The sequence below is a fragment of the Diaphorina citri genome, unplaced genomic scaffold, assembly GCF_000475195.1.
Source record: "Diaphorina citri unplaced genomic scaffold, Diaci psyllid genome assembly version 1.1 scaffold1152, whole genome shotgun sequence".
In the NCBI taxonomy this organism is placed as follows: domain Eukaryota; kingdom Metazoa; phylum Arthropoda; class Insecta; order Hemiptera; family Psyllidae; genus Diaphorina; species Diaphorina citri.
In genome coordinates, this window is record NW_007378581.1 from 46,825 (window position 1) to 62,220 (window position 15,396).

General features: G+C 39.4%; 1 protein-coding gene across 1 annotated transcript in view; it reads left to right on the top strand.

Moving 5' to 3' along the window:
* The window catches only part of LOC103514485 (myosin heavy chain, non-muscle-like), a gene marked incomplete at its 5' end in the record, with an annotated part of 67,047 nt that overhangs the window by 37,538 nt on the left and 14,113 nt on the right, over positions 1–15,396 (top strand). The window contains 15 exon segments of the mRNA XM_026827444.1: positions 130–200; positions 1,095–1,218; positions 1,968–2,156; positions 2,698–2,820; positions 3,220–3,495; positions 4,203–4,349; positions 9,183–9,271; positions 10,667–10,828; positions 11,687–11,816; positions 12,379–12,463; positions 12,796–12,808; positions 13,762–13,800; positions 14,007–14,192; positions 14,584–14,745; positions 14,852–15,013. Of these exon segments, the coding sequence (XP_026683245.1) occupies positions 130–200; positions 1,095–1,218; positions 1,968–2,156; positions 2,698–2,820; positions 3,220–3,495; positions 4,203–4,349; positions 9,183–9,271; positions 10,667–10,828; positions 11,687–11,816; positions 12,379–12,463; positions 12,796–12,808; positions 13,762–13,800; positions 14,007–14,192; positions 14,584–14,745; positions 14,852–15,013 (1,958 nt within the window).

Below are 15,396 nucleotides of genomic sequence, written 5' to 3' on the forward strand. Positions count from 1 at the left end.
TTTGGATTTCACCAATGACATTTAAAAACTTCTGTTTGGATCATTAAAAATTCTCCCATTAGGGTTTGGGGTCTTATTATAGTTGTTGACTTTGTAGTTTAGTGGAGCTTTATTGTAATTTGTACTGAGAAAGTTTACTCATCAAGGATCATCAAGCTAAACAAGAAATGGATCGGACTAAGAGAAAAGTTGAAACTGAGGTGAGAAGAGAAAAAACTCTTAATTTTGATAGAAAATCCAAATCGTTATTACCTAGGTATTGTTTTTGTGCCAAATTTACGACATAGAAAAGTAAACCCAAATCACTGGTACCTATTGTTTTTGATTTAAAGCTAAGATCCTCTTCACAATTTTTGTTCTTATAAAGATATTTTACAACATTTTTGTGTGTATTTTCAGTAAATTTAGGTCATATCACAAAATTACTAAGTAAGTCTAACCTCTTTAGCTTGGAACCTTGTAAACGCTAGCTTCTAGCTTGCGGTTTCGATTCCCACCCGGGGCGGACTTTACCCTAAGGTTCTTTCTAGTATTTGCTGGTTCGAAAGTCCTAGGTTCGATTCTCGGCGGGGGTTTTTTTCGGTTCTGTAGGTACTTGAAGTAATTTGAGATTTGATTTGTTCTAGGTGAATGATCTGAAGGAGCAACTGAATGAACGCAATAAAGATACTTTACAACGTTTTTGTGTGTATTTTCAGTGAATTTAGGTCATATCACAAAATTACTAAGTAAGACTAACCTATTTAGCTTGGAACCTTGTAAACGCTAGCTTCTAGATTGCGGTTTCGATTCCCACCCGGGGCGGACTTTACCCTAAGGTTCTTTCTAGCATTTGCTGGTTCGAAAGTCCTAGGTTCGATTCTCGGCGGGGTTTTTTTTTCGGTTCTGTAGGTACTTGAAGTAATTTGAGATTTGATTTGTTCTAGGTGAATGATCTGAAGGAGCAACTGAATGAACGCAAGGGTTTTTTTTCGGTTCTGTAGGTCAAAATCGGAATGAATGGAGGAGAAGAACTAAACTGCTGCTGCCAACCAATCGCCAGATTGTAACCTGAGAGAGGTACTTGAAGTAATTTGAGATTTGATTTGTTCTAGGTGAATGATCTGAAGGAGCAACTGAATGAACGCAAGTTGCAAGTAGAAGAACTACAACTGATTCTGGGGAAGAGAGAAGAGGAGCTGGCACAATCCATGATGAAGATTGATGAAGAAGGCGCAGGTAGGCTGAAAAGAAGGAGCCACATCTTGCTGTCAAACCTCAGGAAGGAAAAGTGAACTTGGGGGGGGGATGATAGAATTTCCTATCCTGTCCATCGAGATTCAAGATGGCAAATAAAAAAAAAGTAAAAACAAGAGAAAGGAATTTTAGAGCAAAATTACTTCTTTTTTCCCGTTTGATAATCTCAAAGAAGAAGAAAGGAAGAAGAAGAAGAGGAAGAAGACAAAGACGAAGGAGAAAAACACAAATAAGCTCTGATCTCGAAATTTGTCGCGACGACCTATGACAAAGCGAGAAAGTTTTAGATAACACTTGAGTCGATCATTTAAGACCGGTTTTACCGTCACCTATGTTAAGCTACGCCGAGAAAGGCCAAAAAATTGATGGGTGACTTAAACATTATATTGGGAATAAAGGGAGAACGGGCTCTAGTCTTGATTTTAAATCATTACATGAAAGTAAAATAAAGGCCAATAAATGGATGGGTGACTTAAACATTATATTGGAAATAAAGGGAGAACGGCCTCTAGTCTTGATTTTAAATCATTACATGAAAGTAAAATCAAAAAATCAAATCAAGAATGATAATAAACTGAATATTAAACAAATTAGGTAGGTACAAAGGTATTCTTTAACCATGATCGAATAAACTACGGGCTAAAAAATTCCCGGAGGGACGGACCCAGCTTGTTAATTATTTTATTAACAGTTCCCTGACCCTCTTATTAATTGTCGGCTATTTCCCTCAGGTAAAGCCGCCACTCAGAAGGCACTGCGGGAGTTGGAATCTCAATTGTCGGAACTCCAGGAGGATTTGGACGCGGAAAAGGCGGCCCGTGCTAAGGCGGAAAAACAGAAGAGAGATCTAAACGAAGAGTTGGAGGCGCTGAAGAATGAACTGCTGGATTCTTTAGACTCAACAGCCGCCCAACAGGTGAGTTACACTGGGGAAGAATGAGTGACTATAGGCGTCGAAAAGTAACTCACTTGTTTTTCATTCAGAAGGTTCGATTCCCAGAGTACATACATATCCTAAGTCGTTCTGTTTGGTGGAACAGGTCGACTATTCACAAAATCTCTCCACCAAGTTCTATCATTAAATTTTTGTTGGTTTTCAATGAGACTGGGATTTTGATTTCTTTTGATGATATCTTTGTTGATTTGATCATTCCATCTCAGTCGTGGTCTACCTTGCTTTCTGGTTCCTTCTATATTCATTTGGAAGTATTTCTTAGGCAATCTATTCTCATCCATTCTTCTTACATGTCCATACCATTTATATTAGCCTAAATTAGATTGAAATGTGAACTATTTATGCTAAACAGATATGTATTGTAAGGTTCATTCTGGCTTTCTCCTATCCTGTCCTCCATGTCTCTTTGATTTTGGGATGATGATACCTACCTTTGTTCCATGAGTAAGTTACAGCTCCTTTTTTTTTATTATTATTAAATTAAAAGTCCAATTATTTTTTTTCAGACTCTGAAAGACAAGATGTCTCCAGTGATAAAACCCAACCAAATCTAGATGATGAAGATTCCCCAGCCAACAATTGTACACCTAAACCATCCAGTTCTAAAACTAGGCCAAGAAGAAAAACAGGTGAGACAATTTTCACAAGTAGGTATTTGTTTTTTTCTTGTTTAAGTAAATACCTTAAAAAAAAGAGTAATTTTAATTGTGTTAAGCCTAAATGCTTCTCACAAATGTCATTCCCCACTTGATAACTACACTACACTATTTTTTTATTAATTTTTTTTTTTTTAATAAAAAATACCAAGAATTGAAGAATCTGTCTCCCATGTTAAGAGAGATGTTTTAATACATGGGTTTTTATGGGTAATCAGTAATCACCATGCAATATGCTTTGGCAGTCAGGGTGTTGAAGTTGAAAATTCATATCTCCTTGGTTGAATCTGAAAATTAGAAATGAATAGCACCTCCCTAAAGGGGATTTAGCTGAAAGTCACATAATAAAATACTAGTACTCTTTTCCTCCAGCATCCACCACTCCTCAACCCACCAGCACCGCCCGCCCAGCTTCCCCGCCAGTTCAAATTGAGAAAGCACCGGCGCCGACTATCCCCATGTCTAAATACGACGACCTACGCACCGAGTGCTCACTGCTCGCTCTGGAAAATTCAATCAAGGAGAGTCTGACTCTCAACAGGGTGGACTTCGCGCAGGCACTGTCCGCATTGAATTCCATAGTGGGGTTGAAGGTGACGCGACTCATGTTGAAGAAAAACCCGGAGGTGATGGACACGATTCGAAAATGTCAGAGGTGAGTCCACCCTATACTTTCCCCATAGAAGAAATAGTTCCCTCTTCGATTTCGGAACGATGAGACCTTAGCAGTTTCAGTTCCCTCTATCAAAACTCTTGAAAAAAAAGGCCCATCACCAGCCTAGGTAGCTTAGTTGGTAGCGCATCTGCCTTGTAAGCGCTAGGCCGCGGGTTCCGGTTCCCGCCCGGGACGAATAATGTTCGTTCTCAGTTTCTCCTGTCCTGTCCCTTCTCTCTTTCATTTCGGGACTTGAGAGAAAAAAAAAACCCGTCATAATATTTTTTTTTTTTTTTTTTTTTTTTTTTTTTTTTTGACGATTTTGCATTTAATTTTTCTGTATGTTATCTGTCTCGTGCCTTTAAATATTTTAATCTAATATTGTTATCATACTCTCGAGCGGTTTGTCCGATTTTGAGGGCCTTATTTTAAGTTAAGTCTACAGTCTCTAATTTACTGAAATATTATGTAGCTTTCAAAAATTACTTACTGCCATGACATCTCAGACCGAAGTTGATCTATTGCATTGACAACCTTTCTCCTCCAAATGGTCCTGTCTTCTCAATCCATAGACCCGAGCTTTGCACCTCGGTGTCTCGGTGACTGAGTCAATCCATCTGATTCTGGGTCTGTCTGGGTCTGTCTGGGAGCTTTCAAAATAGCATGCATAATATTAATATGCTTTCGTTTCCCTCCCCAGGCGAAGCTCAAAGCAAGATGGTCGAATTCGAGAGAATCCGTATCGAGCTAACGGAGAAAGTTACCAAGCTGACCACAGAAGTAGAGACCATCAGTCAGCAACTAGTAGAAGCAGACCTGAGAGCCTCCTCAGCAACCAAGGCTTCTGGTAAGTACCTCACAATGGGGAGGTTCGGGGTTTGATTCTTGCTCTCAGTTACCAAGCTGACCACAGAAGTAGAGACCATCAGTCAGCAACTAGTAGAAGCAGACCTGAGAGCCTCCTCAGCAACCAAGGCTTCTGGTAAGTACCTCACAATGGGGAGGTTCGGGGTTCGATCCTTGCTCTTGGTAAGAAAGAGAAACACATTGTGAGCTGTGTCGAGGCTGTTGAGTGAACGCCCTTTCTACTTCAAGCCTCACTTATCACTATTTGGCGAAGGAAAATGTGTCTGTGAGTATTATTACTCTTCTGGGTAAGAGAGGCTCTTTTGAAGACTTTGTTTAGTTTATTTTCATAGATGTTCCCTTTTACATGGCTAATTCCTAAGATGTCCCCGATGTATGACAGTAAGTACGAACATTCATTTTATGTCTATCATTGGTAATCGTATTCCTGATATCGATATCGTTGGAAAACATAACCGCTACTATTCTAGCACAGTGATTCCCAAACTGGGGTCCCCGGCCTCCGAAGGGGTCATGAGGAACTTCAAGACCCCCCGGAGCATTAAAAATTAAATAAAAGGGACCGCGTAGAAAAAAGTCTTCATGAAATGACCGAAAAGAGTTAAATAGGTACATTTTGGGGTTGGGTTAATCTGAGTTATTCTGCTGTGCGAGAACACCAAAAAGTAATCTTTCGAAATAAAAGGAAGTCTCCATATTTTTATGGGATTCAAAACGTAGTCCCCTCAGTTAAGAATCCCATTCTTAAGTAGGTACCTCACCAATGGGGCTGTTTATTTCTTTGAACTATTTACAATCGAAATTTTTAAGTAAATAGATGAATTGATTTGAAATGCCGAATCATAAAAAAAGAAGAAAAAAATAGACTCACCTCCAACTCTTGTTTCTTTTCTCCTTTTCAGTCGGCAGTCGCACCCCGGGAGGCGGAGCCACGCCTCTGCACGACGGGTCTCGAACCCCCGGTCCGTGGGATCCTAGCTCTACGCCTGCCCGTAGCATTCATAACGACGCGTACCCTATGGACGATAGCTTCAACAATTCCTACCCGCACACCCCCGGCACGATGTATGGATCTTCGTCTGAACACACCTCTTATTCACCTCTGCAAGCTTCGCCTTCACCTTCTGGCTATCAGAGTCATTCAGGTATGTAGGTTAGGGCCTTATATGTAATGTAAATGCAGTTTCTTTGTGTTATTATGTCACAACTTTGGTACTCACTGCAGCATTGTAGGATTTTCCCAATATGTCATTAATCCTAAAATCCAATGTTTACCTACCATGCTCGCACCGGTCGCTATGCGCATTTATATGTCATAGCTACTCATTTCCCTCACGAGGCTGAGTGGGCCCCGCAACAGCCAGTCACGGAATCTTAATCCTAAAATCCAATGTTTACCTACCATGCTGGCACCGGTCGCTATGCGCATTTATATGTCATAGCTACTCATTTCCCTCACGAGGCTGAGTGGGCCCCGCAACAGCCAGTCACGGAATCAATCATTTGCATGATACAAATTTCTTGACCCCGCCGGGAATCGAACCCGGGTCTCCCGCGTGCATGGCGAGCGCAGTGACCACTACGCCACGGGAGCTGACAATATTGAACTAAGTAGGTAGGTACTGAGTAGTTTAAGTAATGAAGGTGAAATTAACTGAGCCTTTCAATAACTTTAATTTATCATCCATTATTATCAAAATTTCTGTCTCCTTTCAAATATTAAATACCTACTTTTTTACTCAAGTATGTAGTTAAGAAGTAGGAGGTGTGTACATAAGATTTACTTACAGTTAGATTAAGTACCTACCTATGTACTTACACAATACATAATGTAGGTAGATATTAAATGAGAAAATAGCTTCCTTTTTACAAGATATCTCTCAAACATACCTATCAATGTCAGTCTACCTTCAAACAGACATAAAGATATCATCTTCCGGACTCAACAGCCGCCCAACAGGTGAGTTACACTGGGAACAATAAGTGACTATAGGCGTCGAAAAGTAACTCACTTGTTTTTCATGCAGAAGGTCCTGGGTTCGATTCCTAGGGTCAACAAGAAGATAAAACATGTGCTCATATTTTCAATTCAATCACAATAATTATTTGATAAGTAGTTATATTGATTGCTGGTGCTCTCGTGTTGACTCAGCACTTAAATGGGAAGTATTGTGTCTCTTCCCGCCCATCTGATGAGAGGCATACTCATACTACGGGATAGGCATGCTACAACACAGACCATAAGCATCTATTTTTTACGACACAGACCCTTAAAGTCAAGTGTATTAGTAGATGTAAAAGAAATAACTTATACTCTTCAAGTGTATTAGATATTGATGCTCAATTTTAGTGAGGGTTGATATGTTTAGGAAAGAAAGTAAAAAAATCTCTATCGGAAAATATTTCCCCAAACAAAGAGTATTGAAACTAAAACTAATTGTTGCATTTCATTTGAATTTGTTTCCACCACCAATAGGAGCTGAGAACGAAGCGTGAGCAAGAGCTGGCAACACTGAAGAAAACGTTGGAAGATGACAGCACTGTACATGAGACAGTGATCGGATAAACCATGTCCACTAACGGCACTAACCTTTTTCCCTATGTGTTTCCCCCCAGGTTTGGACCAATACCCGACACCAGAGTGGCACACCACGGATATTGAAGTGCGTATCAACGAGAATGCCCGGGACCCAGAGTTTAGAGGTCAGATAGGAGTCATTCGACATCTGGGTAGCGGGGTGTGTAGTGTGTATCTAGCTGAGGAGGAACGTACGGTAAGTGATAAGATCAATTGCTATTTCTTTTCCAAAGTTTATTTTTAAACGAAATTAAAAAAGACAATTCAGATTCGACTTTCAACTAAGAAAATTTGATGAGCTTTTGAGAACACTCAGATTCTCATCATCATACCAAAAATCACGAGAGAGGTGTTTACGTCCGAAGATGTCAATGTAAGTACCTATGCTTAGTGTTATGTTCTCTGACAACCTAAGAAGTATACCTATTCTCTAACAATGCGAGAAGTATTCCCAAAATTTCAAGTTTAAGAACAATTGATTGATGAGACTACTCATTTGAGTATAGAGTAGATTTACATATAGCTAAAATGCTTAAGAAAAAAGAAATCTGACCAAGTATAATTTCATAATTTGATTCCCAGGTTTGGAACATCAATCATCTTGGTACAATTCTGGATTATGTCAACGAGGACTATGGTATTAGCATAGATGGATCTTCCGTTTGTAATATGGCGCGGATACAATGAATAACTTCTATATTAGACTCTCTGTGTCGTAGCATTCCCATCCCTTAGTATGCCCCCATCAAATGGGTGATAAGAGAGACAATTCTTTTAATCAAATGCTTTTATTCCTCGTTTGATTTCAGTTGAGTATCGAAGCTCACGAGCTCTTCCGTTTGTAATATGGCGCGGATACAATGAAACAACTTCTATATTAGACTCTCTGTGTCGTAGCATTCCCATTCCTTAGTATGCCTCCATCAAATGGGTGATAAGAGAGACAATTCTTTTAATCAAATGCTTTTATTCCTCGTTTGATTTCAGTTGAGTATCGAAGCTCACGAGTTGGAGCCCGTGATGCCTCAGCCGAACGATAAGGTCAAGGTCATAGTGGGAGAACACAAGGAGTGTACTGGGGTCCTCCTCAGTGTGGACAATGGGGAGGGAGTCGTCAAACTAACTGAAGAAGATGACGTCAAAATGATTGACGTCAAATTCCTGTGCAAATATAAGCCGGAGTAAATTTGAGGTCACACTCGTGGGAAAATATGTATAAGCAAGGGTAAAAGATGTCAATGCCAGAGTGAAGATTTTTTGAGGTCACACTCTAGGGAAAATGTATGTTAGAGTAGAAGATTTTGATGTCACACTCGTGGGAAAATATAATCCAGGGTAAAAGAGGTCAAAGCCACAGTGAAGAGTTTTTGAGGTCACATTCGTGGGAAAATACAAGCCAGAGTAAATTTGAGGTCACACTCGTTGGAAAATTATAAGCTAGAGTAGAAGATTTTGAGGTGATACTCACTCGTGTGCAAATATAAGCTGGAGTAAATTTGAGGTCACACTTGTGGGAAAATATAAACCATAGTAAAGGAATTGAGGACACAATCATGTGTAACTATAAGCTGGAGTATAGAAATTGAAGTCACACTCGTGAGAAAATTATAAGCCGGAGTAAAAGATTTGACGTTAATTTCCGGACAAAATCCGGTAGTTAACTAGTTAGTATGCCCTATGACTCTGTAGTTAGTGGCTCGTTAGAAGGAACGACTTTCCCAGACTCTTATAACTGTCATGTATAAAGTATACTTTATTGATGACGTATATTTGTAGATTATTTATCTATACTAGAAATTTTGTTTATGGTTTTTACTTTGATCTGTCATTGTAAAGGATTGGTTACAACAGGATTACTTGTTTACTTTTTGACGAAGGAAAATGTCTCTGTGAGTATTATTACTCTTCTGGGTAAGAGAGGCTCTTTTGAAGACTTTATTTAGCTTATTGTCATAGATGTTCCCTTTTACATGGTTAATTCCTAAGATGTCCATGAAGATATTAGACCATATGTTTATTCATCCACTGATCTTATCTGTAAGGACATATTTATTTCATCAGTAAATGGGTTTCTTCAGATTAAATTGATCCCAAGGGCCAGGTAAACCTAGACCCGTGACAAATGAAGTTTGCCTGAAGGCATGTGATGTGTTTCAATCCACTCGACACCTAATGATTTGATTTTAGTAAATGATTTAAGAGCTTATTATAATGACATTTTATATTGACTTTCAGGCACTATGGAATCTCAGCTGACCGAATTCCAAACCCTGCTCGAGGAAGAAACCAAACTCAAACTATCCCTGCAATCCAAACTGAGACAGGTAAACAATAGATCAGTTGCGCTTACTTGGGTGATGTTTCAATTAAATGGTTTCTTCAAATTGAATTGATCCCAAGGGCAAGGTAAACCTAGACCCGTGACAAATGAAGTTTGTCTGAAGGCATGTGATGTGTTTCAATCCACTCGACACCTAATGATTTGATTTTAGTAAATGATTTAAGAGCTTATTTTAATGACATGTTATTTTGACTTTCAGGCACAGAAAGAGAAGAAAATGTCAAAAAGGATTAAGAAATAAGGATAATTAAAGAGAAAGGAGGAAATAAGAGAGGAAAGTAATCAGATTAGAAGTGAACATGCAAGCATTGAGAACACAATTCGAGAGAGACCTCACCTTTAAAGAAGAACAAGCAGAGGAGAAGAGAAAAGGTAAGACAAGAGAATGAGAAATTAACTTAAAGAGAAACAAGAGAAAAGAGAAAAAATAAGTAAAAGGAAATGATAAATGCAGATAGTTAAAGCGAGAATTGTGAATCATTTGTGGCAAAGTAGTATAATTATTCCGGCAGCCTGAGTCCGGGGAATGATACTTCCAAGATCGAAGGTCAGTTGAAACCTTTCTACAGATAGATTTCTATAAATATAAATACGGCTCCTAGAAGGGATTCGAACCCTCGACCTGGGCGAAATGGAGAAGTGGCGAATTGAAGAGGTATGGTAAAGTGAATTGTGTACATTTACTTATTTCAATGTTGGACAAGGTTGAAATATGTATCGGGTTGCTTCCTTCGAGTTACATTATTGATAGGAGTAATAATAAGGGAGGACTCACCAGAGGATTTTCAGCACACATAAACACTCTTCAGCTCACACACTTCGACCCCCCACGAATCATGGGTCTGTCACATCCAAGAGCTCCCAGAACTGCTGACATTAATATTATGTCGATCTATTGTGTATTTCGCAAGTTACTGGGTAGCTCCGGTGACCGTAAAGAGCCTCTTCACAACTTTTCTGGTTATCACAGCATTACTTAGTACCTTCTTTACTATCAATCAAAAAATCCAATCAAATCATGAATCTTTGTGTTAAAGTAGAGAGAGCTTTCTCACAACTTTGTGGGTATCACAGTATTACAAGTCTTTCATTTACTCAATCATCATATTATTTTTTTTTTATTATCGCTCGTCTCTTCGACTTGTAATGCCGCCACTGGTCGCTACTCGATTAAAGTAGCTACTCAGTTGTCCACATGAGGCTGAGTGTACCCCGAACTCCAAGCACAGAGCCGAAAAAAACCTCGGCCCCACCGGGAATCGAACCCGGATCTCCTGCGTGCAAGCCTAGTGTGATACCCACTCGGCCACGGAGGTTGTTGCTTCCCTTCTTTACTATTTTTTTCTATTTATTATCAATCTTAGGTCTTGCCAAGCAGTTACGAGAGGTAGAGGCGGAATTAGATGATGAACGTAAACAGAAGGCCGCCGCTCTAGCGTCGAGAAAGAAATATGAAGCCGACTACAAGGATATGGAACAGCAGCTCGAGATGAACAATAAACTCAAGGAGGATGCCTTGAAACAACTCAAGAAACTACAGGTAAATTAACGTTTGAAATGAAGGGACAGTAACTTGTACAATTCAGAAAAGTTTGGTTGTATTTTTTTATTTATTTAGATATGTTTCGCCTGCGAAGGCATCTTCAGTTATACAATCATTAACATTTCTATAAAATTAACCTTTCTTTAATGGGTTTAACGTCACTTTATAATTGCCTTTTTTTTTGACAGAGGGAACTGTAACTGCTATGGTCTTATCGTCCCAAAATTGAAGAAAGAAGGAAGACAGGATAGGAGAAAGCCAGCCGTTCCGAGAACGAACATTATCCCATCAGGATAAAATCCGGCCCGGGCGGGAATCGAACCCGCGGCCTAGCGCTTACAAGGCAGACGCACTACCAACTAAGCTAACTAGACTGGCACCAAGTTTTTTAGTGACGGGGTTTCACGCTCCATTTTGGCGACGAGCTACCCGGCTACCCACATTAACCTCACCCTGAGGGGAGCCTAGGAAAGCCAACAGCACTCGATTGCCCAAATGGTCACCTATTAGGATTCAAATTTCGCCTGGGGCGTACTTTATCGGAAACGGATAAGGTTTGTTCTCCTGTCTTCCATCTCGGGACGATAAGACCTTTTTTCAATTCCCTATATCAAATACCTTCAAATTAATTATCTTACCAACCTCAGTGGTGTTCGAGTCCAATTCAAACCATGAAATACAGCGTGGTGTATTCAGCGGGAAACGACATTTGTGACAAGCAATTTGCTCAACACAGTTAAAATTCCTTAGTTTCTGCTCTTATTGTGCTCTAACTAGAAGCGAACGCGAAGAAGAACAAATAAAAAGGAGATATTTTGGGCTTATTAATTTACTTCCTCTCTATTTCCCCTCTAGGCTCAGTTGAAGGAAGCATCGCGCGATGCTGAGGAGGCTCGGGCCGGTAGAGAAGAATTAGCGGCGGCTCAGAAGGAAACTGAGCGGCGGCTCAAGAGCCTGGAGGCCGAGCTGGCTCAATTACAAGAAGGTAAGTTTATATCTATTAGCGGCGGCTCAAGAGCCTGAAACCGAGCTGGCTCAATTACAAGAAGGTGTAAGTTTTTTTTAGAACGTCTTATGACTTTAAAAAAAAAAATCAGCTTTTTAAATTTTGGGAATTCTAATTTAACTAAATTTCCACATATAGGTAAATGTTTTACAATTTTACCTTTTGTGTGTGTCAATGTGAAGAATTGCCCAATAGGGGTCAATTCTTCACATTGGCTTACTTGACTTAGGTCCTATAATCCCGAGGGGGGCGTGGAGCCTCAACAAAGGAACGCCACCGGATTCGATTTTGTGCCATCGACTTGATCTCTCCCTAAGTTTTGTTTTCCTCGGCTATTTCTTGGTCTATGGTCCGTGGCCAGGTCTTCTAGGGAGGCCTGGTCTACGTTTTCCGTGGGGGTTCAATAAGGCGTCTTACCTTTAACAACCTCTTGTGTGTATCGCCTACGTGAACTTTCAGAATGGACTGTGATTCGCCATTAATAACAGAGCTTTTAGTTGGCACAACAATCTATTTTGTTCCATGTTTCCCTGGGTTTCAGATTTGGCGGCATCAGAGAAAGCCAAGAGAGCGGCAGAGTCGGAACGAGACGAAATGTCGGAAGAAATTAGCGGCCATAACAACAGGTGAGATTTCAAGTCCGTTATTAAAATTAATCTAATGATAAAAAATTAATGTTTGTTTGTTCGAACTTTATGCCTGGCCAAACCACTCATCCGATTGCTATGAAACTTTGTCAACTTATTGCTTGCACTCCCGTGTTATGTTATTTTTGCTACTAATTAACATAGGGGCCCTCCCTGGGAAAGATTGAACTATTATTTCTTAAGTAACTACATAGTTCGGTACACCAAATACCAAACTTTTTATTGTTACTTCGTTATCCAGGTTAAAGTTTAACATATTGACGTTAACCAGGTTTTAACATAACTACTTTGATTGTGACTTTGTTATCCAGGTTAAAGTTATATGTTATTTTTGCTATTAATTAACATAGGCCCTCCCTGGGAAAGATTGAACTATTATTTCTTAAGTAAATACATAGTTCGGTACACCAAACTTTTTGTTGTTACTTCGTTATCCAGGTTAAAGCTTAACATATTGACGTTAACCAGGTTTTAACACAACTACTTTGATTGTGACTTTGTTATCCAGGTTAAAGTTTAACATATTGATGTTAACCAGGTTTTAACATAACTACTTTGATTGTGACTGGATGAGTGACATGAACGGCCATGCCTTAAGGATTCCGGAGCGAAGCGACGGATTTCGGCTAGTTAGTTATAAATTATAACAAACGGCCATGCCTTAAGGATTTACTCCGGAGCGAAGCGACGGATTTCGGCTAGTTAGTTATAAATTATAACAATGGGGCTCAACCACTTTTTTTTTTCTTCGCTGATAAAGGAAGTTCGAAACACGCTGATCTCAATAGAAATGCTTAAAATTTCAACTTTGTTATCCAGGTTAAAGTTTAACAAATTGACGTTAACCAGGTTTTAACATAACTACTTTGATTGTGACTTTGTTATCCAGGTTAAAGCTTAACATATTGACGTTAACCAGGTTTTAACATAACTACTTTGATTGTGACTTTGTTATCCAGGTTAAAGTTTAACATATTGATGTTAACCAGATTTTAACATAACTACTTTGATTGTGACTTTGTTATCCAGGTTAAAGTTTAACATATTGACGTTAACCAGGTTTTAACATCATTCAATACTGGTTTACTCGATGTTATTCAAACAGAAAAAAGTTTGCATACTTAAATTGAATTTTACGTGTTGACTTTTTTTTTATTTTTAATCGTAGTGTTGGCTAGAGGCCTTTTGTTAGACTGCGGAGGTTCAGGGACTTTTCAAAGGAAGGTGTATTCTATTTTTCTATTTTAACCCCTATAATTTTCTACTCTATCCCACAGGAGAACGAGGTTCTAGAGCGAGAGAAGGAAGAACTGCAAGCTCTGAACGATAAGCTGGAGAAATCCAAAAAGAAACTAGAACAAAGTTTGCATACTTAAATTGAATTTTACGTGTTGACTTTTTTTTTTATCGTAGTGTTGGCTCGAGGCCTTTAGTTCGACCGCGGGGGTTCAGGGACTTTTCAAAGGAAGGTGTATTCTATTGTTCTATTTTAACCCCTATAATTTTCTATTCTATCCCACAGGAGAACGAGGTTCTAGAGCGAGAGAAGGAAGAACTGCAAGCTCTGAATGATAAGCTGGAGAAATCCAAGAAGAAACTGCAGTCCGAACTGGACGATATCACCATAGATTTGGAAACCCAACGCGCCAAGGTTGTGGATCTGGAGAAGAAACAGCGAAACTTCGACAAGGTTCTGGCCGAGGAGAAGGTGAGAATACGGAGTTCGATACCCATTGTCGACATTTTTTCCAAATAAAATTGACATATGTTTATTGATAGTAAATTGTAAATAATCTCAGTAATAATAGTAATGTGCAAAGAAATTGGAAACGTTGAGCCCCTCTTCAAAAGTTCAGACGAACGACCGAACGACCTACTTAACAAGTAGAGTTAAAGCGCCTTACCGGAAAAAAAGAAAAAAAGTTCATTTTTCTTGCACACACTGTATGCCTTTCAAGGGGTCCTTCCTGGTGTTCTCGTGTTGACCCAGCACCTAAATGGGAAGTATTGTGTCTCTTGTCTCCCATCTGATGAGAGGGTTGCTTCCCTTCTTTACTATTTTTTTCTATTTATTATCAATCTTAGGTCTTGCCAAGCAGTTACGAGAGGTAGAGGCGGAATTAGATGATGAACGTAAACAGAAGGCCGCCGCTCTAGCGTCGAGAAAGAAATATGAAGCCGACTACAAGGATATGGAACAGCAGCTCGAGATGAACAACAAACTCAAGGAGGATGCCTTGAAACAACTCAAGAAACTACAGGTAAATTAACGTTTGAAATGAAGGGACAGTAACTTGTACAATTCAGAGCTTATCTTCTTTACTATTTTTTTCCTATTTATTATCAATCTTAGGTCTTGCCAAGCAGTTACGAGAGGTAGAGGCGGAATTAGATGATGAACGTAAACAGAAGGCAGCCGCTCTAGCGTCGAGAAAGAAATATGAAGCCGACTACAAGGATATGGAACAGCAGCTCGAGATGAACAATAAACTCAAGGAGGATGCCTTGAAACAACTCAAGAAACTACAGGTAAATTAACGTTTGAAATGAAGGGACAGTAACTTGTACAATTCAGAAAAGTTTGGTTGTATTTTTTTATTTATTTAGATATGTTTCGCCTGCGAAGGCATCTTCAGTTATACAATCATTAACATTTCTATAAAATTAACCTTTCTTTAATGGGTTTAACGTCACTTTATAATTGCCTTTTTTTTGACAGAGGGAACTGTAACTGCTATGGTCTTATCGTCCCAAAATTGAAGAAAGAAGGAAGACAGGATAGGAGAAAGCCAGCCGTTCCGAGAACGAACATTATCCCATCAGGATAAAATCCGGCCCGGGCGGGAATCGAACCCGCGGCCTAGCGCTTACAAGGCAGACGCACTACCAACTAAGCTAACTAGACTGGCACC